Source organism: Oreochromis niloticus, linkage group LG11 (genome assembly GCF_001858045.2).
Source record: "Oreochromis niloticus isolate F11D_XX linkage group LG11, O_niloticus_UMD_NMBU, whole genome shotgun sequence".
NCBI classification, from domain to species: Eukaryota; Metazoa; Chordata; class Actinopteri; order Cichliformes; family Cichlidae; genus Oreochromis; species Oreochromis niloticus.
The window spans coordinates 30,230,851-30,255,249 of record NC_031976.2 but is presented as its reverse complement, the minus strand read 5'-3'; the positions used below and the strand labels follow the sequence as shown (position 1 = coordinate 30,255,249).

Below are 24,399 nucleotides of genomic sequence, written 5' to 3'. Positions count from 1 at the left end.
TCTTGGTGGGTTTTCATTTGCAATCAAACGCAACATTATACAATTATATAGTATAGTAAGAAATATCCTTTAACTTAATTTAGTATTTGTTTTTTAATTTTTGTTTTATTGTTTCCCCTTCAGTTTTGTGCTTATAACATGTTCTAATCTGACATATTATGCAGTAAATTATTTTTGCAATAACTTAACAGGCCATTGTGGGAGCCAACATTCACTTATCAAGGACATATTTGTATATTCTGTGGGCTGCTTTATGGTTGTGTCATTTAGAAACATAAGCCACAACAGACTTCCACCGGAGAGTACTTAAAAATGTATTTTTATGTAAAGATATTTTAATTAACTACTATATTAAGAGCGAACCTATTGTTACATGGATTAATTGTACAAACTGTAGAGAAATAAGTTTAAGCGTGCAACTTTTTATCATTTTAACTGTATTAATGTTTTTATGTTGATACAGCCGCCTCATATCTGTTTCCTCAGTGTTTTTAAACCATGTACTCCATCTATGAGTAAGAACATGAATAAATTCCTTTCCAAATTTGTAGTTCTTTTTCCAGCTGTTTTAGTATATATGTAACATTTCTTTACACACAAATGCAGGTATTCTTTTGCACCAAGACGTTAAAGAAATGCTAAGAAAAAATGAAAATACTACATTGCAACCTTGTGTGTGTGTAGATATATCTGTATCTATATAGATATATATGTGTATTCGTACCCTTTTTCATCATCTAGTTTCCTGTGCCAGATCTTCTACTGATCCACTGAGGCAGACATGTAAAAAAACATGAACTAAAGCATATTTCTGTATATAAACAGGACTTTAAATCTTTATCAACAGCTACTTTAGAGGAAATTCTTCAATAAACTGCAACCAAAGGCTCAACTCAGAGGACAAAATCCAACCTGTTATAAATAGTGTGACAGCAAACTTTCTCTTGTGTAAAGTTACAAATAGGAGTAATTATCCACAGGAGCTTTTATACATAATGAAGTTATAATTCGTCCTGTAGAAATTGTACATTTAAGCTATATAGTTCCCGCTGTGATAACTCTGCTATGAATGTCTCTTATCAACTTTTATGCTTTTACAACCCACTATGAGCAAACACTCAGCAACAGTGGGAAGGAAAAACTCCCTTCTTGAAGGAAAAAACCTCTGGTAGAACCAGGAAATCTGTCTAAACTAGTTGGGGGTTAGAGCAACAGATGCAAGTCTTCAGATCATTTGCAGTGTGACTGTCTTTGTGCACACTTTAACCTGATTCAGTTTTCTTATTTGTCAAAATGCACCATGGGTAAAAAACAAAAAAAACAAAATAGTAATGAAGGAGAATCCTCAGCAAAGATGAATTAAACAAGTTTTATTTAAGTAAAACACATCTTTATTTTAAAGTCATCAAATAAAGACAGTTTTGATGGAGCTCCTGACCCAGCCCAAGCTCTCTATGAAGACGAGGAAAAACTCCCCAGGGGCCAGATCGATGGAAGAAACCTCGGGAAAGCCCATTCAAAGAGAGATCCCCTTTCCTGGGATGGCTGGGGGGTTACAGGAACTCCAAAAAAGCTAAATTTTTATTTATTTATTTTTTAAGATTGACCCATTCTATCTATTCCTGTCCAACAGAAAAAAGAAAGAAAGTTACTACAATGTATCATACTTATATGATAAGGTGTGAATTGTGTGTTTGTGTGTGTTATCTTAGCCAGGGGTGAAGCTGGAGCTCCTCCAGTGTTGGGCGCTTCTCCGGGACTATAGCTAAACATGCGTCCAAGAAATTCCGGCATTCTTGAAAGAAAGAAAAGATGAAAAAGATGAAGATGATAGTTCTAGTGATCCAAGGCATCAGTGAATCTGGAAGTGTGAAGTTTTCTTACCTGTGGACAGACGCTTTTTGATGCTCAGTTTCTTTGTGAGGAACCTCGCGGTACTAAAGTATCGTGCATGAAGCGCTTCATACAACACCACTCCCATTTGCCACACCGTGGTGGGTCCACACCTGTAGCAGCTCCTAATGTACCACTCGGGAGGGATGTGAAGAGGAGTGCCTAACAAACAGACACAATTGCAATTTCTTCTAAAACAAAAGACACAAATTGTTCCATCTGTGAAAAGCAGGAGCAGAATATGTTACCATAGAAGATGCGATACAGAGATCGCTGTTTAACAAAGCAGCTCAGTCCAAAGTCAATGATGCGAACACGAGGCACATCTGAGCCGGTCTCAATCAGAATGTTTTGTCCCTTGATGTCCCGATGAAGATGTGTTTATCCTCAAGTTCCTTTACAGCATCAACTAGTTGCTCAGAATGACCTGGAAAAGATGACAAACACAATAATGAGTTCATGCTTTTCTGCCTTGATTGAATGCTGTACAGTCTAAGGTTCTTCCAGTCAACCTACCTTGGCTTGTCCTCTGTAAAGTTCTTCCATTTTCTGCTTTGTATTTTTGCAGGTCCACAGCGGGGACAGGTCTCTCCAGCACCAGGATCAGCTCTTTGCCAGGTCGAACCACTCCAGCAGGACAAGGTGCAGATATTCCACTGACCTTCTGCTTCACCTGCAAGTTTAACCATAATGGCCACTTCCACTGAGAGCTTCTTCCCGCTTTCATCCTGAAATATTACACAAAGTGGATGATGAGGAACGCCGCATTCAATCCAGTAATGTAAAACTGATTCAAGTGTTGGACGCTTACCGCCACTTGCAGTAGACTTTATTTTTGGAATGTGTTTGATGGCAACCTAGAAGACACAGAGCATTGGTGAGCATTTCCTCAGTATGACATAATGAAAGGTGGAAACACAGCAGACGTCTCAGTTTACGATATTATCCATTATCTGCGTTACTGCTGTCTTACTACATCATCTGAACACTTACTGGAAACGATCTTCTATCCGGTAGCCAGCAAACCTGCTCCGCAGCCTCCTTCTCCGAGCTGGTGCTCCTCCGCATATCTGGCTTGGAATTCACCTGAACAGAAAACAACAAATCTTGTTTTATTACAGCTGTGACACAATTACTCTCCTCTGTAGCCTAAATGTTCCTTTTGCCTTCCCTGAATATAAAACCCAAGCTGCTTGCTACTTACGTTTTGGTCTGCCATGATTTTTTGTCCTGGTCCACATTCCTTTTTTTTTCTTGGGTGACTCTCTGTTGTCTCCCGCGGCCTTTCTTTGCCATTTTTGCGCACACCTGTTTGTTATTCAAGTCTGGAGATGTGGAAAACACCAAAGCACATCAGCTCACTGGATGATAGACACAAACACTAACACTATATCTTAAACCTAGCACCACACTTAATCTACCCCTTATTCAACTAATTAGCCTACCTTTACCAGAGTCCAACAAGGAGGATGCTTGCTCCTTGTCACCGCTCATATGGTGGAGAAGTTTAGCCTTCTTTGCTTTCTTTGTTGTGCCCTCTTCATCTTGCCAACCTTGCGCTTCACTCCTTTGACACATCTGAGCTGGTGGAGGACCAGCCTGCTCAGCGACCCTCCTCCTTTTTATTGGGGTTTCTTTTCAGACTGGCCTTTCTTTTAGCAGTCCTGCTCTTACAATCTATAACGACAACAACACAGTGGTGAAAAAGAGTCCCCGACATCAGGACTGGAAGCGTTTGGCAAAGAATTTGAAATTGCTTTTGCTTAAATTATCACAAGTTTATTCTTGGGATAAAACTGACCAGTGCGAATTGATACTAGGTTTACTAAGTCTTAGATCTTGATGACACTTGTTGGTCTGTTTTTACTGTGAGTCCAAGAATAAACTTATTACTTATTTTACCAAAAGACCGGTAACCTTTCTTTGATTAGACATCTTGTATTAAAGCTATTTTCAATCAAACATATGATTCAATTGCTCTAAAAATGATTCACAGTGTCAACATTTCTAGGATTTGGATTTACCAGGATTTGATTTTGTTATTTACTTACCTTGATCTCCTGAATCTTTCTTATCGGCTGGAGTGGTAATTTTTCTTGTTTCCTTTTTCATTGTAATTTCGGAGAACTTTTAAACTCGAAAATGTAACCGTAATGAGTTAATATTGAGTTAATATTCCTTCGAATGTGCGCCTTCAAATGCTTGACTTTCTAACTGAATTCTGTAAGTGAGCTTTATAAGTAAACTCTGGAAACTACGGCAACAACATAGAATCTTGCCTTTCAGTGACTTCACTGACTGCCAGTAGTTCAAAGTAGTTTACAGAAAAACACTCTGGCAGACAAAGCCATAATATTTCATATAATTCAATCATTTCATATCAATTCAACAGTTTCTTTCATTATCTTTCATCGTTTGCATAAAGACCTCATGTATGGATGACAGTATGAAGATTGTGGTTGACACCACTAATAAACACAGTGTCAGCTACATTGTCATCTGATTTGAAGTATTTATTATTGTACATTTAACTGTCATGGTACTGAGTCTGTGACCAGTGTTTGTGTTTGTTCATTTATATTCATTGATTATTCTTATGTATGTTTTTGGTTCTCTTTATTGTTTTCTTCTTGTGTTATTTCTTAGGCTTTAGGTTTCTGTTACTTTGCCTTGCCCCTGTGTCCCAGTGTCATGTCTAGTCATTCTTCTTTCCATCTTCCCAATTTCTCCCAGTCAGTCATGTCTCTGTGTCAATCTGTGTCTTTGTAAAAGTCTCTTGTTTGCTGTTTTACTTTGATAGTCTTGTGTGCTATGTTAGTGTTTTCATGTCTGTGAGGTTCTCAGTCATCTAGGTCATCGTAGTCTAAGGAGTTTGGAAGAAAGCGTCTGGACTTGAAGTTGCTTGAAGATGTTTCACTTCTGGGATGAAAGAACTTAACTTTGCTTGAACGTCTTCAAGCAACTTAAAGAAGTCAGACGTTTTCTTTCTAAGCTCTTAGACTATGTTAGTGTTTTCAGTTTTCCTTCCCATGGTCTTGTTGTTTGTGATTTCTCGCAGCTGTGTCTCATCCTGTGTCTTATTCCCTCATTTATCCCTCTGTGTATTTAAGCCCATTGTTTTCCTCTGTTTGCTGTTGGGTTGTCTGTGTATCATCCATGACAATTAAATTAATAGCAAATGCAACTACAATTTCAATGAGATTCATTCCTGGCATTCTACTGCGGTGGCTGAAAGTAGACACCAAGCATTATCACTGTAACTGATGTAAATATTGGACTTGGAGGGATTCATCTGATAGACTGATGCAAACATTACTGTGAGGAAATTTTGAATTCCCAATTTTCTTTTTTTCTGAAAGAAAGAAGTTGGTTACTGTATCACATTTGTATGGCAAGATGTGAATTCAGTATGCGTGTGTGTTTGTGTCAGAGAGGAGTTTATCTGAGCCAGGGGTAAAGCAGGAGGTCCTCCAGCATTGGGCACTTCTCCAGGACTTTGTTAAAACTTGTTTTCAAGACGTCTGAAATGAAAGAAGGACAAGAGATATCGAGATGATAATTCCAGTGATCCAAGCGATCACATTGATTTTCTGCAAAATTTTCTTTTGAGAGTCATTCGGCTGGGCAGGGGGTATAACACATCTGCAATGCAGCAACATCTGCTCTCTGGCCTGTGTGAGAGTGTTATCTCAATGGCGGGAATGAGGATGTTGGAATTGGCATCTCAGGCACCAACTCATCTCTTTCCTTAACCGGGCTCACTAGAGTTGGTTTCAGCCTCTCTCCATGCTTTAAGGAGGTTGAGTTGATAAATCTGACTGGCCCCTCCCCTGTCTGACCATATTCTTCATAGTCAACACCAATGTTCTCACCGTGTGACCATGAACGGTCCTTACCACTTGGCAAGTAATTTCGAGCTAGAAGAAGGGAGTAAGACAAGCACTTTATGTCCCTGTTAAATACAATTACATTTTATCAAATATCACTAAGCAGTCCTTACCTTTAAATACAGCTGGTTTCTTTCTCTTTCTTTCTATATCTCTGAGTGAAGTTAGCTCTCATTCTTTTCTCTTCCTGTGAAATACAGCAAGTGGAGCTTTACCTATAGCAACACACTGTGACACAGTTAGTGTTTGTTGAGGTGATAGAAATGCTGCATTTGAAATTACCTGCCACAACATTTTACTCCCTTTATGTTCACTCCTTTTTTTCTGAAGTACCGCAAATTATGGGCACGTGGGGTGTTCTGGTGTTGTGCTAAAAATAAATAAATCAAAACTACGGTACATGGTTTGCTCTTTCATCTCTACTGATTAAAACGCGACTGCCTTTCATGTGTCACTGTTTAGGCTCAAATCTCATTGTTTGAAGGCCTGCAGTGACGTGAAATATTAACTTCCCCAAATGCGTCAAACCCAAAGTAACGAGTTTGTTTGAAAATATACGGAGTGGAAACTACAGATATTTGTTTAAAATGTAGGGAGTAAAAATTAAGTACAGCAAGGAAGTTTTTTTTTAACTTTTTTACTTCCTACCTGTGGAGCCAATTAAGCTAAATTTAAGAAGCGCATGTCTGTGTATACTTAAAGCTCTTATAGTTATTTTCACTTTGTAGACAAATTAAAGCACAGAAAGAAAAACACGATACATTAGAGCATGACATACTTTGACCTGAGGTGGCGCTGCAGCGTGAAAGAGCCTGAACGTCAACCGGAAGAAGACGAGAATAAACTCCGTCTAAACAACATGGCGTCTCCCTGTGAGGTGTCATGCCGAGCAGATGTCAGAGTTGAGTTCAAGCAAAGTTGACTCTTTCGGTGATTACAGTTTGTCCAGGCGGGCTGTGCGTCTTATTTCATCCGCAGACACGTCGTTGGATGAGGAACAGCTCATGTTGGCATCAGTGGCAGTCAGGATGGCAGCATCTTCCAGAGGGAAGGTCAGGTCGCTGGTCTCTCTGAGCAGGACGCTGTCCACAACAAGCCGGTTCCGCGGCTGGAGATTACCCTCCTCCGGCTGAAGCCCCCGCTTCTCCCCGAACAGCGAGCCAGCCGCGGCGCCTCAGCGGAGACCCAAAAAAGACCCCAGCGGCTGCTCCGTGCTCCTCTTCCCCGGTCAGGGCAGCCAGTTTGTGGGCATGGGCAGAGGACTTTTGAAATACCCCAACGTTAAAGAAATGTTCACCGTAGCCCAGAAGATCCTGGGTTACGACCTGTGTTCCAGATCTACTGGCGTTTAGATCAACTGGCGTTAGTCGAACAGATGTGTGGCAGTCTTGCGTTTCAGGAGCTGCTACCGACAAACCAGCAAAAAAACGCCAACGTGTCACCTGTGACACTTGTGAGGTTATCTCAAACACACTCCGTCAGTCTTGATGCTGTTGAACAACAAAATGTTTAAAAATGTGGCGAGTTTACCTGGTGATATCCTCACGCGCGACGCGATCGCGAAAACAGCAAACAATTAACACCACGCCGATGTTGTTCACAGGACACCAAGAGTAAACGATCGGGAGACTCTTGTCGTCGTTATCGTTCCCCTCACACGGTTTATTTCTCCGAATTCAGCGTTTTTGCTTCACAACTAAAGCGAGCAGTTTACTTTGTGTGCACGAACATGGAGTCGAGTCAACCAGCGCCACCTCTGGCCAAGTGCCACAGCCTACAGCCAGATCAACTTGTGACACACATCTGCAGCACGTTTGAATTCGTTTCATGCACAACACATTTGTACCTTTCAATTGTGTCTGTTTGTGCGTCATGCAAATAAACCTTTGAAAAGAATGAAATGACACTAATATTTCACTAGTGTTGTAACATCACATGTCGTTAGCGTAGTCTGTCTGTGTCTTTTCTCTGCGAACAAACATTTTAGAGTTGGTTGTTATATACAGTCTGTATAAGTGTGGTTAATCTAATAAACATTTGTAAGGAGATGGCAGTTACTGTGAATGTACAGCAGGTGATTAGTAATAAACAGTCAGACAATGACTCTGACAATCTCATTCAGTCTTGCAGATTGAATGCACCTTCTGTGGAAAGTGGTACCACACAGTGTGTGTGGACTTCCCCTGTGCAGAAGGCGACTACAAATGTTGTGGGTGCTAAATAAACAGAAAAAGTGATCCCTGTTGTCTTTGCTTACTGATTGTTTTTAGTGTTGACAATCCACATTGCTGCCATTGCATCTTTCAACATGTTTGTGGGTAGATTTGGATGTACCAGGGGTAAGTGCAGCCACTCAGCCTCTACTCAATGTGATCATAGCAGCAGGTGCACATGTGTCACAAGTTAATCTAGTAGTAGGCTGTGGTACTTGGCCACAGGTGGCAGCAGTGGACTGACCTCCATTGGAGACTGCTCCAGCTGCTATGTGATAGTGGATCTGCTACAAATTGAAGATCATAAGCAAGTTTGGAAATTAACCCTTGTATTATGTTGAAGAACAAACAATTGACATTGATTTGTTGCGGGTCATTTAGATCCGTACTGTGTAAATCCACTCAGAATTATCCAAAAACTGCAATAAAACAATAGCAACGTTATTTTCCACCAGATAAACATGTAGAACACAGACATACAACAGTTAGACTTTCCATAACTATTTTAGGAACAATTTGGTTTTTCGTTCTTACAAACTAGAGCAGGGCGATATGACCAAAATATTTATCACGATATACATTTGAAAATTTGCGATAACGATATAACTGACGATATAATTGATACTAGACAAAATACTTTACAACTCCACAACTTTATTAGTGCAAAAACCCCATCAATGTATTTTCACTTAAACAAGCAGCTATTTTTATGTGCATTAAAGTTATATAAAATGTAACAGTGCAAATTCCTTGCTGACAGTTTAACCAAAAGGCATTTCCAGTGGAAATTGGCCGACACATCCTCAGCATAACCATGTATAATATCCACAAAACTTAAAAAAGAGGTTATACACACACAATACGGTAATATTATGTTGAAGCACAGTACGTATCACTCTGCGAGGCTCCTGCCTATGATAGCCGTAATGCTCTGACAATCCATCAAGCCTTGCAGCTTCGTAGCTTAGCAAGGTCGTACTGAAACATCTGACAGATTTTCGAGCGCCGTGTACCACATAAAATCGTTTCGAGGTCAGTAAACACAACCAGAATTCATACATAAGGCACACGGGATTATAAGGGGCACTATCGATTTTCAGAAAAATCAAAGGATTGATTTTAAGTGTGCCGTATTTTCCAAACAACACGGTAATAACGACGGTCCGCTAGCATGCGCTACCAAAAACAGTGCTTTGTTGTGTATCTGACGGACGAAAGCTAAACCAGTTCCACACCACTGAAGTTGCAGCATTTTTACAAACCAGTTCTGGTTCATCCGTTTCATTTAACGATCCACTTTCGCTCTTCTCATTCTGCGTCGCCGCCATGTGCATATGTAAACAAAGGCACTGCGCATGCGCGTTTTACCCATATTCTATCGCGATATTTCATTTTCCTATCGTTGCCCAAAATTACACCGGTATTACCGTGAACGGTATGATATAGCCCAGCCCTAGTCCAGATGAATCGAATCAACGTTTTAGGACAGTAAAAAGCAGGATTTTATTCAACTGAGTTTTTTTTTGTGCCAGCAATAAACAGCACAAGGACTGTTCACATTAAATTACATTAACTTTGGTCATTGTTATTAAAGAGTTATGTCCAATGCTATGTCATTACAAACACAGATAAAGGTTTGGCATGCTGCATCTGTTGCTTTTATGAATAGAAGAGCCTCATTTTTAACCTTTAATCTTCATTGTCAGTAGATTCAAATTGCATATGTCTACTTAAAATCATCGATTTAGATTCTAGATTCATACATCCAACCTTTTTTCTTCTTAAAGGTACGATTTGGAAAATATCCCTGCTAGCTGTTAGTAGGTTACAGATCATAGTCAACTGAATTCAGTTTTCCTACAGTTCTCAGTTCAAGTGCATAATCCTAGCTACAGTGGCTGCTGTAGGACAAATAAACTTGGCCGCTGTAACAACAATGTATGTTGTTACTCCTCCGTTTACCTCAGTTATGTATGTGCTAAGTCCAGTTACTCTGGAGGAGTCTGCGAAACTTGGTGATATGAGTCTGCTGAGCGTATCTTTCCTCTGTAGAAACACTCAGACTTTCTAAACCTTTACTTCACAATTACTCAAGTATGAACTATTCTACTCACCAACTCTCTTTCACATACAAAAAGCAGCTCGGTGAGTCAAATTTGCTGTGAAAGTAAATTAAAAATATACATTTTAAAACCTTTAAAACCAGATTTAAAACAAAACCTGTAAAATACAAATCGTCATGGTTTAATGATTAGTTACATGAAACTGGAATAATCATGACACAAAGATGAAATTTGAAATAAATATATGACTTATGAATATATTTACTGTATTTCTTTGTAAGTCTCATCATACTTTTGCATATTGTGCTTCAGAAAACATTAATCATGGTAAAAAAATGTGGTCCTTACAAAATAAAGGAACATTTCCGTATTTTTAAATTGTGAAACAGCATTTTTAACATGTTTTAAACATGATAGAGAAGTTTGTTGAGAGCTGTGTTAGAAGACAGAACGCTGAGTTGGTGTGACAGGACAGATTATCAAAGTTAATCTGCAGCTCGTTCTTCGGCTGCTAGTTCACCTTTCCTCAGCTGTTGACATTGACATTTTTTTCTTGCCATGACTAAAGACCTTTTAAACAAACACACAATTTCTCTTTTTAATGTAACAGGTTGTCAATATCTTTTTCAGTCTGTTTGCACGTATGTGCTCAAGCTTATTTCAGCATGCACTGCATGAAAGACAGTAAAGGAATACAAACAGATGATAAATACAGAGGAAAAACCACTGATCAGACACACAATAGAAACTATTATAAACATGGGAGGATGTGTAAACTACTTTTTTTAAGCCAGGATTATTTTTCTTTAAGAGCCTAATTCTTCTTTAAGAATTAGGTTTGCTCCTTTAAGATGCCCAGCAGCAAACCTAATTACTATTCCAGCTTAAACTACAATGTACCATACTATACAGCAACCCTCTGCATGTCCTTTTTTATTACACCCATAAACCTTTTCTGTGGTCTTCCTTATTTTCTGTTGCTTGGCAGCTCCACATTTAAAATTGTCTGTCCAGTAGAGGCACTATCCCTCTGCACATATTCAGACCATCTCAACTTCACCTCTCCAGTTTTATCCCCACACTGGTCAACATGGTTGTGGCTCTGATATACTCCTATGATATACTGCTAACAACACTACAGCACTGTTGAAGAAGTACAGAATTGTTCTTCCTAAAAATACTGAAAAAACTTCCTACGCCAACAGGTACTGCTGACCTACTGGAAAGCACCTGATCTGAATCTGGCCTCAAACTACACACACCATTTTCTTACATACAGTCAGTGCACAATTTTTTAGCTACACTAGCCGTTCCCAAATTCAAGAGTGCTGCAGCCCACTTAAAACCCATAAATAACAGCAGCACACCCAAATCTTAAATCTTCATTCTAGTTAAAAAAAGAAAGAAAGAAAGAAAGAAAGAGATGCATTTTCTTAAAATGTTTATTCAAAAACATAAACAACACCGCCTGTTGGTTATCAGTTGTTAATGTTATCAGGCCATATCACCCAAACTTCAATGAAAGAGCATTAAATTTAGGTCAGAATAATGAGTAATATCATAAACTAAATATGTGATATTAGCAGTTTTAATTTACTTTTACGGAAATAAACAACTGTATAAAAATATGTGACTGTACATGCTTGTGAATTATTTCAAACTGCAGTACTTTGGTGACCACCAGTGCTTAGTCTACACATACAGGTATGTGTATAATAATGAGAGGTATGAGTACTAGTGTTTGGTTAGATGTGAGGGCATTTATTGAATCAACACTTGTGTCTGTTATAACTGTGGGTGACCTTGGTTCTTTCGTTTGGGGTTGTTACCTGCTCAATTGTAGATGGGTCACATGTTAAATCATTCATTTATATCCTCCAGGCTTTTAATAGATCAGATGTGTAGTGAATGGATTCAGTAAAATTTCAACTCATTTTTCAAAATAAATTTTACGACTCAAGCACATCGTAACAAGGTTACAGACGATAACTGAAAATCTTGGGATTAATGAGTATGCAAACTACCATGCATCTAAACTAAAAAAAAAACTTTGTTTAGCAACTTATTTTCAGACCTTTTATGAAAAATTATGGATGTATACATGAGGATTTTTATGCAGAGCGAACATTTCCAATAACCATTCTGAGCTTCTTAGATATTGCCCTGTGCTAAACTATTACCATGTTATAGTTTAACTAAAATTAGCATTGAGCCTAATAGAAACTAAATTCAAGTTAATAACTTTTAAAATAAACCTAAAACTGTAAATTTTCTCTGAAAATAACTGAATCTGTATGTTACTTTCAGCTGCTCCCTTTTTACAAGGGTTGTGTGTTTGATTTGCTAGTATTTTAGATCGGAAGCTCTTCCTGATGTGAGCCCAAGGGGAATTTGCATGTCCTGCAGGAATCAAACCAGTGAACCTCCAATTGCTAATTGAACGTGTTAGCAACTAAACTATAGAGCCACTGAAAAGTAATTGAATCTAATTTGGAAAATTTAAAACTGAAAGAACGATGTTGAAAAACCGATTTGACAAAGAATATATATAAAAGACAAAGCATTTAATAAGCTGGACTTCCTGTTCTTCTCTGCTGCTCTGTGGCTGATGTTGACAGTCCAAATGTAGAGGCCAGCTCTCCTTCTTCCTCATCTTGATTAAACATGTTACAGCAGTTTGAACAGTGTTTAAGCTACAATGTTTGTTTAAAACTTTTGTTAAAAAGAAAAAGTCAGTAACAATATGGCAATTATTTGATTGAAAAAACTGTCATTTTTTACTTTCTTTTTTTTCTAGTAAAAGTACAATATTTTAAATTACAGGTTTCTTTTAAATACACAAAAATAATAAAGCAGTGTTCATATTTTATTATATTTATATAATTAATTCTATTTTTACTGATAAGAACAATAATAATATTATATTTTCAGAACATCCAGCAGTCTTGTGACATTTTACTGCAGTTTTCAAAGAGTTAAAGCTTTCTTCTTGCAGATCCATCCGTTCTTCTCATCACAGCTCACTGATTTAAATTCATTTTTCACAGAAACTGCACACTGACCATCAGTAGGAGACGTTGTGATCCAGGAGCTGAGGAAAATCACAGGTTTGATGAAGGGGAATCAATACAGATATAAAATAAGATATAATTCATTTATCTCAGATTTTCAAAATACTTAAAATTATTTTTGATTTAAAGTGTCTCTTACGTATAAGTCAGATTCCTTCCATCCACCCACTTCCAGTTCCCACCTTCGACTCTCAGACCAATCCAGTATGCACTGTTTCCTGAATTCCACCAGTTGTTGCCACTGATATAACTCTGAGAATAGAAAGAAAGTTTTCAGAGATATTAAATAGATCATGTATCATATCAAAATAATATATAATAAATATTTTTCCTAAAACATTGTGGCACAACTTATTTTTAGATTAGATTTAGAGTCCTGCTGGTTTCTCATTACCTTTTCTGTTTCATTATTCACAACAGCCAAATCTGAACTCTTTCCTATACAGTCTCCTCGAGCACCTTCCCAGGTTTTCTGCTCAGGACGACCAGCATCATTAATTGCATAGCAGCCTGACTGGAAGGGAAGCCAGCCAACCTGACAAACATTACACCTTCGGTCTGCAAGGATAGAGATCCATTAATAAACATCACTGAATATTTATGTTACATTTGGTATTTTTGTACTAATATATTTGGAACATACTGTTATTGTTCTTGTCCTTGGGACAGTAGGCATTAATGCTCCACTGGGCTCGACTAACATTGAGCTCATTCCCTGATGTCGTCAAGTTTCGTATTTGTTCTGTTAGGTTTTTCTTCTCTGTCTCCAGCTCCTCATTCTGAGTCTCCAGCTCCTCATTTTTCTTTTTAAGGTTCCGGTTTTCTTCAGTCAGGTTTGTCACCTCTTTTTCAAAGACAGTGACAACTTGAGTCAGGTTGTTTATCTGGAGTGTGAGCTCGGTTTGGTTCTGCTTCAAGTCTTCATTGTCTGAGCTGAGTTTGTTGTTGAGTTTTGTCAGGTTACGATTGACAGCATTTAAAGTTGTTTGGTTTTCTTTCAGTTGGTTCAGCTCAGTTTCATCATTCTCATGAATAATTGTGACAATTACAAAATTAAAATTAGCTTTTAAGACATGGAAATGATGCATTTTTCATTTTCTCAGTTTCATTTTCTCGCTGTTTAAAGTATTTTCTCTTCTGCTCTAATTAAACTTTTTTTTTTTACTAGCTACCTTTTTTAGATTTTATGACAAACATTTTTAATATGAATCAAACCCACAATTCCATACTTGGTCTAATATTTCCTTAATGGCTACAGGAGATGGAAATTCCCACAATGCAATAGAGGTTCTGATTTTATGAAAATGTTACTAAAAGTATAAAAGTGCATTTTTGTTTGGGATTCTTTTGTAGTTGCAGACTGGTTGTGTCAGCAGTCACAGCATAAGGACTGCTGCAATGACTACTGTTATGTGTCCTTGGGTGTCACCTTTAAAGCATTGTATTCAATGTTATTATAGAATATTTCCGATGTTAAATTGCATCAACTGTTGTTTGGGATCATTCCTTGGTTTCATATTTTTTGTGGGAATTTGCATCTAACAAGAAAAAGTTCAAACTGAATAATCAAAAGTATTTTTTTTTAAATGGTTAAAAATATATTAATCAAGAAATTAGTCATATTTGTTTCCTGAACAAAATTATGTTAAACATTGTTTAACAACATGTTCTTGTGTCTAATATAATTCATCTAAAGTGCTGTTATTTAAGATGTGTATCATGTGTAAAACTAAGTTAATGCATGGATGTTCTCATACTTACGATAGACAATGACTGCTATGATGCCCAACACCAAAATTATACAAAGCGTGCCCAAACAACAAGCCAGCTGCTGATAGTGGCGACATCCGCGGTTTGATTTCTTGTCAGACAAGAATTCTGCAGAGGCTAAACAGATAGAAATACAGTTAAGACCATAAATATTTGGACAGAGACAATTTTTTTCTCATTTTAGTTCTGTACATTATCACAATGGTTTTTTAATGAAACAACTCAGATGCAGTTGATGTGCAGACTTCCAGCTTTAATTCAGTGCGCTGAACAAATAAATTGCATAAAAATTTGAAGAATTGAAGCATTTTTAACACAAGTTTAAAAGTAATTGGACAAATTAAATAATTGAAAATAAAATGTTCATTTCTAATACTTGGTTGAAAACTCTTTACTGGCAATGACAGCCTGAAGCCTTGATGTCATAGGCATCACCACATGCTGTGGTTCCTCCTTTTTAATGGCCTTTCCTGCAGTTGCTGTTTGTTTGTGGGCCTTTCTGTCGAACGTTTAGTCTTTAACAAGTGAAATGCATGGGTTAAGGTTCAGGTCTTTTTGCACTGCTGAATTCACTAGTGCTTTTCTTTTTTCTTAGGATGTAACAAACTTTATATTTTGTTGTTCTGTAGCATACTGTAGCAATTTCTCAGATTTTCTGTTTTCGCAGTTTAAGGATGGCTTCTTTGTGTATGAAGAGCTCCTTTGACTGCATGTTGTCTGTTCACAGCAAAACCTTTCAAATGCAAGCACCACACCTCAAATCATCTCCTGGGCTTTTATCTGCTTAATTGATGATGACATAATGAAGGAATTGCTCACACCTGCACATGAAATAGCCTTTAAGGTGATTGTCCAATTACTTTTGGGACCTTTAAAAAGAGGGGGGCACATGTTTAAGGGTTGAAACTCCTAAACTCTTCATCCAATTTGAATGTGGATACCCTCAAATGAAAGCTGAGGGTCTACAGATTATGTCCATGTCCATTACATAACTGTATTTGAAATATCAGTAAACAGGTATTATAACAAAACACTTTTCAGTGTCCAAATGTATATGGACCTAACTGTATACTGTTTTAGTTTTCTTAATTAACAAGTTTTATTCAAAGTTGCAGTTTGTTTTATTAAAACATTTCTGTTTTGTCTCAGCATCTCACAGCAGAAGGTAAAAACCAGAAAGGTTTTGATTTGACTGTATTGAAATACTTCTGTAATTCATGCAGGGCAGTCAAATAATTAAAAGAGCACTTGTTCTAAATGGTCTTGTTGAAAAATAGATGAGTTAAAAGTTCATCATTTGGCTTAGACTTTAAAAACTCACAATGCTTAGCTTCTAATAATGTGATTTGTCTTCTTTAAACCAGTCTGCTTAATGCTACCTCAAAATCTCCAGTTTGTCAGACAAAGAGGCTGATTAGTACTCGTCACAACTTCATGTAGTGACAGTCTTTATTTACTGCGTTATTTACAGTGTTAGAAAGGTTTTCATGTTTTTCATTTGACTACTCACCATTTGTGTCAGGAGTTTGTTCTGTTGCCTTATTTTGCACCTTCATTTCATCATACACTGTTTCCTCCTTTTTAACTGAAAGATTGCCTAAGAGGAAGAAAGGATAAATTTTGCCTTAAAAACCTTTAGATATGCTTCATTACATTCTTCTGAAATCTTCTTTTTTTTGGTCATATTGTAATCTTCGGTGCAGGTTGCTTAAACAGGAAGGGAAAATAATAGTGTGTCTTCACATCCATTATACTGAAAAGACTACATAAGTACTCTGAGTTTATGGATCTCTTTTTCTTTATGCTGTACATTTGAAGAAGTGAAGTGAAGTGAAATTTATTTCGGTCAACAACAACACCACAGATTATCATTTTACATAAAAGTACTCAATCATACAGTAACCGATTTGAAAAGCTTAACTTACCTTCTGATCTTTGTTGTTGGTTAGATTTAAATACAACTGATGAGTAGTTAACCTCGTCCTCTGCCATCCTTACAGTCTTTCTGTTTTTTTGTGACTCGTAGACGGAGAAGAGTACTGCATTTGAACCACAGGGCATAAATGAGAGAAGTTGTTGTTTCCTGAGTTATGTTAAGTCTGTTTCTAACACCAATTTCTGCTTTTGGCTGTGAATGTAATTTGCATACATGTCTGGCTGGAAGAAGCTCAAACACTTTACAGTATGATGAAAAGATAATACTACTCCTGCGAGCAGTGGATATGTTGTGAACAGATACCTAATGTGTACCTTAGACTTTAAATGTTGATTTTGTATAAACTGTGAAGCAAAACAATTCACACTTACACACAAATTTTATCTTTGATCTTCCTTGTTCAGAAATTGGACCTGTACATATTCTCTCTGTGTAAATTTCTTCTTCTATGTTTGTCTCTCTGTATCCCCAACCAACAGAAAGTAATATTGTGGCCACTGTTCGGGGGCATTTGGTGACAATAAAGTTATGGATTTCACAAGCTCATTATTTTTGCATTATTTGGCTTAACGATTCATATACCTGTGTATTTAGCCAGATTGTGTTTATTAACTGTTGGTTAGGGTTTTCACTTGTTTCAGTCTGCTTAATACTGTGAAGTCTAAACTAAAAAAGTATTGACATTGAGTCCTTCTAAGCTATTCCAAAACTAGCTCATTTCATCTCTGCTTGCCTTCATCCCACTTAGTCACTCCATCCATCTTCATCTCCTCCCCCCTCCCCTCCCTTTCCAGCCTTGAGTCTCCTCCCTTTCTATCCCCCTCCCCCTTTTTCCATATGCCCGGCCCCTTCATTAAGCCTAGTATGAAAGGAAACCTTCTTGCAGGCAGTCACATTTCCACAGCCTCCCAGGAGCCTCACTCCACAATTTACAAAGGACCACCCACACCAGCCACCTGGGTGAGGAGAAGCAGCAGATGCTGTACCTAAATCGACGACTCGAGACCTACCTGAACCGAGTTAAACTGCTAGAGGAGGAAAACATGCTGCTTGCAAAGGAGATACAAGCTATGAGACACATTAATCAAGGAGCCCACCTGGAAGCCACACTGAACCATTCTAGAGCTACTCACGCACATTTGCTCAAAAGGGCAACCATACACCAAATCTCCTTCAGCTGGGACATGAATACTCTCAGAGTGCCACCAGAGCATGGCAGGAGGCAGCAGAGGCCTATCAGGGCCAACTGACTCGGTTAGAGGAGTCACTTAACCAGGCCAGGAGCCGTTTGACCCAAGTGGGCCAGGAGAAACGTGAGAGCCAGCTGAAGCTCCAAGCCCTGGAGAAGGAGATCATCTCAGCTCAGGAGATCAGACAGCATCTGGAGAAAACTGTTGCCCAGCAGACAGACAAATACAGCCAAGAGATGCAGCAGCTCCAGGTGAGTGAAACAATACATACATGTTGGGATGCAACAGTTGCAATCAAGGGCGTAGATTTGGCATGGACGGAAGGGACATGTCCCCACCAATATCCAGCAATTATTGAATTCTCCCCACCAATAATTTGGTCTCTTCTAGTAAAGAAAAACAAACCTGATAGAAAGAAAAAAAAAAACGATCTGTCAACGTCTCATTCACTCAGCGGTGCAGAAAGAGTTAAATTACGTTCTCTACTGGAGTCCTACCTCATGTGACAAATATGGCCAATGTGATTGGCTGTGCCTTTCAGGGAGCTTTTAGTTTTAGCAGCGGCAAGCCTGCGCTGCGAGGACCTGCAAGGAGGAGAGGAGGATGGCAGCAAAAAGGAAGAACCTGGATATAACAAAGTATTTTTCAAAGAAACCTGTAAGTCACTTAAAGTCGAGTTCACTCATAAAATGTGTCCGTCATAATAACGTTACAGGCTATGCTAGGCTTTGGCCCACATCAGTCTAAAATTGTATCTAACCATGAATAACGTGTTTTGGAAACTAACTGCACAACATGCAGCACTATTAGTTATCCTAGTCTCCCAGAGTAGCATTTCTAATTTAGATTGAAACTGTCAGAGAAAACGGCAGCCTCGAGAAAGCCAGGATATTAGTTTACGGAGGCTGGTAAAATGATATGTCTAACGTTAAAATGTTGGTGACAATAATTTCATCCTAATGGTACTGATATTTTCACAGGGTTAATTTTTGAGACAAAATATCATGAGGTAGTCATGTTTTTGCAAATATTCCACCTTGTAGTGCAGTTTGCACAAATTGTTTTAAAAATGCACTCACCCTACAAACATTACTGATGAGTCAAGATGTGCACAAATTGACAGAAACACTGAAACAGCTACACATTTTATTCTTATTGTCATGTATGTCCTATTTGTCAGGTGACAGAAGAACCAACACAAAGCTCAGAGAGTAATGGTGATACAAGATCACAGGTGAAATTGGATGATGACTTGGTGGTTCATTACTGTATTTGAAGCACATGTGTGACTGCATGTATTTGGAATGTCTCACTGTTATTTATCAGGTGACAGAGGCAGCTCTGCCATGTTGTAGCTCGGACAGAGGTGAAGAGGCGAGGTCACAGGTGACTGACTGATGATTTGGTGCTATAGATTAACGAGAGGAGAGGGCATGTGTTTGGCTCCTTCACATAGTGGACATTGAGTTGTTGTGTGGGACACCAGTAGTCCATGTCTGTTGCTGTAACAGTAGTTTATGTTTAGAATCAAAAATCCCAGCTCACGGAGTTGATTGGGGCAATAGTGCCTAAAATGTTGCAAAATTTTGCTGAGAGATCTTTTACTTTGTGGTAATCTTAGATGAGTAGTTTTATGGACAAAAACAAGCAGGTCATTCAGTGTTCCCTTAGTGCTAATCTATAATAGATGTTGGTGTACTATAACTGAAGTAATGTTGTTAAGTCCTTAAAGTCATATTCTTTCATTGTCATGACTGTATTTGAAGCTTTTTTTATTTTTGTATGATACCTGATTTATATGGAATATGAAGTAAACTAAAGTCTAAAATACTTAGTCATTTGTTTAATAGTAATTTAACATTATATAATTCACATATAAAACTATGAATTCTAATTTTAAATGGTTTAAAAGCATGTAGAATAGCATATGTAGGCAAGTATATTTCTCCTTCTTTTTATCAAGAAGCAAAGACAAAAAGGAAAAAAAAAAAAAGAAACAGGGCAGTGTTCGGTGGTTGAATCATCCGTCCCCACCAATGCCAAAACCAAATCTACGCCCTTGGTTGCAATAGTTGAATGTACATGATATTCAATCCAATTATTACCTTTTGAAACTGAAAATTGTTCCGCATATTCACACATTAGGCAACTTCCGACTAGTTGGAAAAGAATGCCAACATAATCATTGGCTGTTGCTCATGCAATGAGTCATTGTGGTTAATGTCACAGTCTAAAATAACAAACGGACAAACCACAGGGGAATTTGAACATGTGCTAATTGGCAGACTTATGACAACTGGATAAAATAGAGTCTGTGGATATCTACTGTCACTACATTTGACTAGCCATGTCCTAAAAGATCAAATACTGTGAAGGGAAAACCACTTCAGTTGATGATGAAGCTCATTGAGAGAAGGCTGTCAACAAAGCAAAGGACATATTTAGAGTTATTTATCAATTTTTTCTTTGCTTCATAATTCCAACACTAGCGTACGCTCACCTCTCCTCACCAGTGTTGAATGAAGGATTTAAATTGTCCAGATCAAGGTGAATTAATATGTCTGTATGAATGCTTTATTCTTTGTGTGCGTTATTTTTAGGCTCAGGATAACTGTAGAGTGAGGAATTTATTGACAGTGGGGGGGAGGTGCTCAGTAAAATAAACAGGAAGCTACAGTTATGAGTCTGGGGAGGGCAACCCCCCCTTAGCCTATATAGGTGTGTGTATGTGTCACGAGACCGAGTGGTCTGTACTGAAACTGGACTCAGGCGCAGAAACCCAGAACAGAGAGAGCAGGTGGTTTAACAATATTTTTGGTTAGGCTTAAACTTTGGTAACATGGCAAGGACAAAAGCAAATAAAACAGAGCTTGATGTAGCGTGGCCCGGGTAACGTGGCGAGGGATATGCAGAACTAGAGAGGGAACAGGGCCTGAGATGCAGACTGGAGCTGGGCAGGAAACAGTCACACCGAAGAGAGAAGACAACGGAGTTAGGGAGGTAGCCCTGAAGTGTTAAGCAATTTGTATAGCAATTCTTACTTGCAGGAGGAGGAACAGAGTGTGGAGAGGGGGGTGACGGGAATCCGGGGGAGCTGAGTGCCGTGGAAAGGCTAACCTGAGATCCCGGGGTTTCAGATGGAGTGTGATGGCAGGTGGGCAGGCAGGTGAGGCACAGAGTGATTTCCAGAATGATTGCTTGGTATCCTGAGTCAGAGGGAGGAGCGTGAGCCAAAGCTTTGAGCCAAGGTGAATCCAGAAACTGCATCACAAGAAAGTTTTGTTAACAAATCACATAGAGAACTTGAAACATGCGGGCCGGTTACCAACATGGGTTGATGACAAACTAGCAGTGAATGAACATCAGCGTGAGGCTTAAATCACTCTGGCTTTATTGCCTGCAATTGGCTCCTGGTGTGCAGGAGCTGAAAGAGGTGGCCCGGCCCAGAGGCGGATCCCAGGTAGGTTCAGGAGCCCCATGGAAATTCCAGCCACCCACCGCGGACCATGACAGTACAGGGAGTGCAGAATTATTAGGCAAGTTGTAATTTTGAGGAATAATTTTATTATTGAACAACAACCATGTTCTCAATGAACCCAAAAAACTCATTAATATCAAAGCTGAATGTTTTTGGAAGTAGTTTTTAGTTTTAGCTATTTTAGGGGGATATCTGTGTGTGCAGGTGACTATTACTGTGCATAATTATTAGGCAACTTAACAAAAAACAAATATATACCCATTTCAATTATTTATTTTTACCAGTGAAACCAATATAACATCTCCACATTCACAAATATACATTTCTGACATTCAAAAACAAAACAAAAACAAATCAGCGACCAATATAGCCACCTTTCTTTGCAAGGACACTCAAAAGCCTGCCATCCATGGATTCTGTCAGTGTTTTGATCTGTTCACCATCAACATTGCGTGCAGCAGCAACCACAGCCTCCCAGACACTGTTCAGAGAGGTGTACTGTTTTCCCTCCTTGTAAATCTCACATTTGATGATGGACCACAGGTTCTCAATGGGGTTCAGATCAGGTGAACAAGGAGGCCATGTCATTAGTTTTTCCTTCTTTTATACCCTTTCTTGCCAGCCACGCTGTGGAGTACTTGGACGCGTGTGATGGAGCATTGTCCTGCATGAAAATCATGTTTTTCTTGAAGGATGCAGACTTCTTCCTGTACCACTGCTTGAAGGTGTCTTCCAGAAACTGGCAGTAGGACTGGGAGTTGAGCTTGACTCCATCCTCAACCCGAAAAGGCCCCACAAGCTCATCTTTGATGATACCAGCCCAAACCAGTACTCCACCTCCACCTTGCTGGCGTCTGAGTCGGACTGGAGCTCTCTGCCCTTTACCAATCCAGCCACGGGCCCATCCATCTGGCCCATCAAGACTCACTCTCATTTCATCAGTCCATAAAACCTTAGAAAAATCAGTCTTGAGATATTTCTTGGCCCAGTCTTGATGTTTCAGCTTGTGTGTCTTGTTCAGTGGTGGTCGTCTTTCAGCCTTTCTTACCTTGGCCATGTCTCTGAGTATTGCACACCTTGTGCTTTTGGGCACTCCAGTGATGTTGCAGCTCTGAAATATGGCCAAACTGGTGGCAAGTGGCATCTTGGCAGCTGCACGCTTGACTTTTCTCAGTTCATGGGCAGTTATTTTGCACCTTGGTTTTTCCACACGCTTCTTGCGACCCTGTTGACTATTTTGAATGAAACGCTTGATTGTTCGATGATCACGCTTCAGAAGCTTTGCAATTTTAAGACTGCTGCATCCCTCTGCAAGATATCTCACTATTTTTGACTTTTCTGAGCCTGTCAAGTCCTTCTTTTGACCCATTTTGCCAAAGGAAAGGAAGTTGCCTAATAATTATGCACACCTGATATAGGGTGTTGATGTCATTAGACCACACCCCTTCTCATTACAGAGATGCACATCACCTAATATGCTTAATTGGTAGTAGGCTTTCGAGCCTATACAGCTTGGAGTAAGACAACATGCATGAAGAGGATGATGTGGACAAAATACTCATTTGCCTAATAATTCTGCACTCCCTGTATTTACAAAATACCACAGTTTTTGTCTTGATCGTAGCATTTTATGTTGTTGTATTTATCCGGAACACCTTAAAGGCAGGTCAGTGAAAATATTGTCTTGTGCTGGACCACTGGAGGGCTCCACTCACACCCAGTTCTCAGGAAGTGTTGTTGCTATGTTTTGGAGGGAAAAGTGTTCAGTTGTGTGGTGAGTAATAAACGAGGAGTGTTAATCGAGAGCTCTCGTGTCGTCTGTGTTTACCTCCACAGTCTGACATTAAACCGCAAAAAAGGTTGGGGACCACTGCTTTAGACAACAACTGTCTTTGATGGAGATCTGCCACCGAGCAACAGAGAAGAACAGGAAGTTCAGCTTATTTTTTTTCCCACTACTGTTATAGTATTAAAATTTTGTTTGTTTGTTTCTTTGGTTGGTTGGTTGATTTATTTTTTTTTTTATAACAATAACTGTCACTCCAATATAGAAATGCCAGAATACAGATACTTTAGACAACAACTGTATTTGATGAGAAGTAATGTACCGCCCTCTGCTGGTCAAACAAAATTAATACAAGAACTAGGAAACCACTATAAAATCCACTTCAACACAAATGAATAACAGCCTCATTCCATTTTTGATTTTCATTGACTTTTTAACTGTAATAACTGTTTTGTCTTTGCACACAATTTTCTTTTTTTGTCTACATGTTTAATTAAACTTAAAAAATGGTGTTCATATTTTTTTTCTATTTAAAGATTTCATTAACAGTAATATCATTGATTTTATAGAATATCCACTAGTCATGAGATTTTTACTGCAGTATTCAAACAATTACAGCTTTCTTTTTGCAGATCCATCGGTTCCTCTCATCACAGCTCACTGATTTAAATCCTTCGTCTTGGACAGAGATTGCACAGTGACCATCAGAAGCACGCTGGTCGATCCAGGAGCTGAGGAAAACAACACAATTTGCTCAAGGCTGATGGACACTGGTACATTGTAATTGGTTTGTTCCAGATTTGGATAATACTTGGAATTTATATCGATTCAAAGTGTCTCTTATCTATTAGTCAGATTCCTTCCATCCAGCCACTTCCATTTCCCATCTTCAACTCTCAGACCAATCCAGTATCTATTGTTATCATCATTTTTCCAACTCTTTTCACTGACAGTTTTCTGAGGACAGAGAGAAAGTTTCCAGAAATATTTAAACACTTTGCTCTAAGAAAGATTTCAATCTAAAGGAAATATATTTTTATTTCATGAAGTCTATAATAAAAACTCCCACAGTTTTCTCTGTTTTCTTTACCTTTTCTTTTTCATTAATCACA

General features: G+C 38.6%; 1 protein-coding gene and 3 long non-coding RNA genes across 6 annotated transcripts; 1 reads left to right on the top strand and 3 right to left on the bottom strand.

Annotated features, from left to right (window-relative positions):
* Positions 1-3,525: 3,525 nt before the first annotated feature.
* Positions 3,526-4,060, bottom strand: LOC112848242 (uncharacterized). Its single transcript, XR_003222250.1, has 2 exons — positions 3,945-4,060; positions 3,526-3,570 (listed from the first exon to the last, which is right to left on the bottom strand). It is a non-coding gene; the product is annotated as an uncharacterized LOC112848242 (long non-coding RNA).
* A 2,961-nt stretch (positions 4,061-7,021) lies between these two features.
* Positions 7,022-7,822, bottom strand: LOC112848241 (uncharacterized). 2 transcript variants are annotated; one of them, XR_003222248.1, is made up of 2 exons: positions 7,311-7,822; positions 7,022-7,185 (listed from the first exon to the last, which is right to left on the bottom strand). It is a non-coding gene; the product is annotated as an uncharacterized LOC112848241 (long non-coding RNA). The 2 variants fall into 2 exon arrangements; XR_003222249.1 differs by having other exon boundaries at positions 7,022-7,182.
* Positions 7,823-11,494: 3,672 nt separating this feature from the next.
* On the bottom strand, positions 11,495-21,525 carry LOC100689966 (C-type lectin domain family 12 member B). Of its 2 annotated transcripts, none has more exons than XM_019365147.2 (8): positions 21,065-21,525; positions 16,823-16,936; positions 16,408-16,494; positions 14,889-15,014; positions 13,771-14,172; positions 13,522-13,685; positions 13,267-13,379; positions 11,495-13,147 (listed from the first exon to the last, which is right to left on the bottom strand). In XM_019365147.2, exons 1-8 carry the CDS (start codon positions 21,288-21,290, stop codon positions 13,024-13,026), a joined length of 1,356 nt encoding a protein of 451 aa, XP_019220692.1. In that variant the 5' UTR covers positions 21,291-21,525; the 3' UTR covers positions 11,495-13,023. The 2 variants fall into 2 exon arrangements, with proteins under 2 accessions (XP_019220692.1, XP_019220693.1); XM_019365148.2 differs by having other exon boundaries at positions 11,496-13,147; positions 13,771-13,971; positions 21,065-21,521.
* On the top strand, positions 18,141-24,362 carry LOC112848250 (uncharacterized). Its single transcript, XR_003222267.1, has 3 exons — positions 18,141-18,274; positions 23,338-23,434; positions 23,920-24,362. It is a non-coding gene; the product is annotated as an uncharacterized LOC112848250 (long non-coding RNA).
* The last annotated feature ends 37 nt before the right edge of the window (positions 24,363-24,399 follow it).

Coding starts and splice junctions, on each gene's coding strand:
- LOC100689966 (XM_019365147.2), bottom strand. CDS start 21,290: ATGCAGTTTCTGGATTCACCTTGGCTCAAAGCTTTGGCTCACGCTCCT. Junction 16,495..16,822: donor CCAACAACAAAGATCAGAAG/GTAAGTTAAGCT, acceptor TCTTCCTCTTAG/GCAATCTTTCAGTTAAAAAG. Junction 13,380..13,521: donor TGAATAATGAAACAGAAAAG/GTAATGAGAAAC, acceptor TTCTATTCTCAG/AGTTATATCAGTGGCAACAA.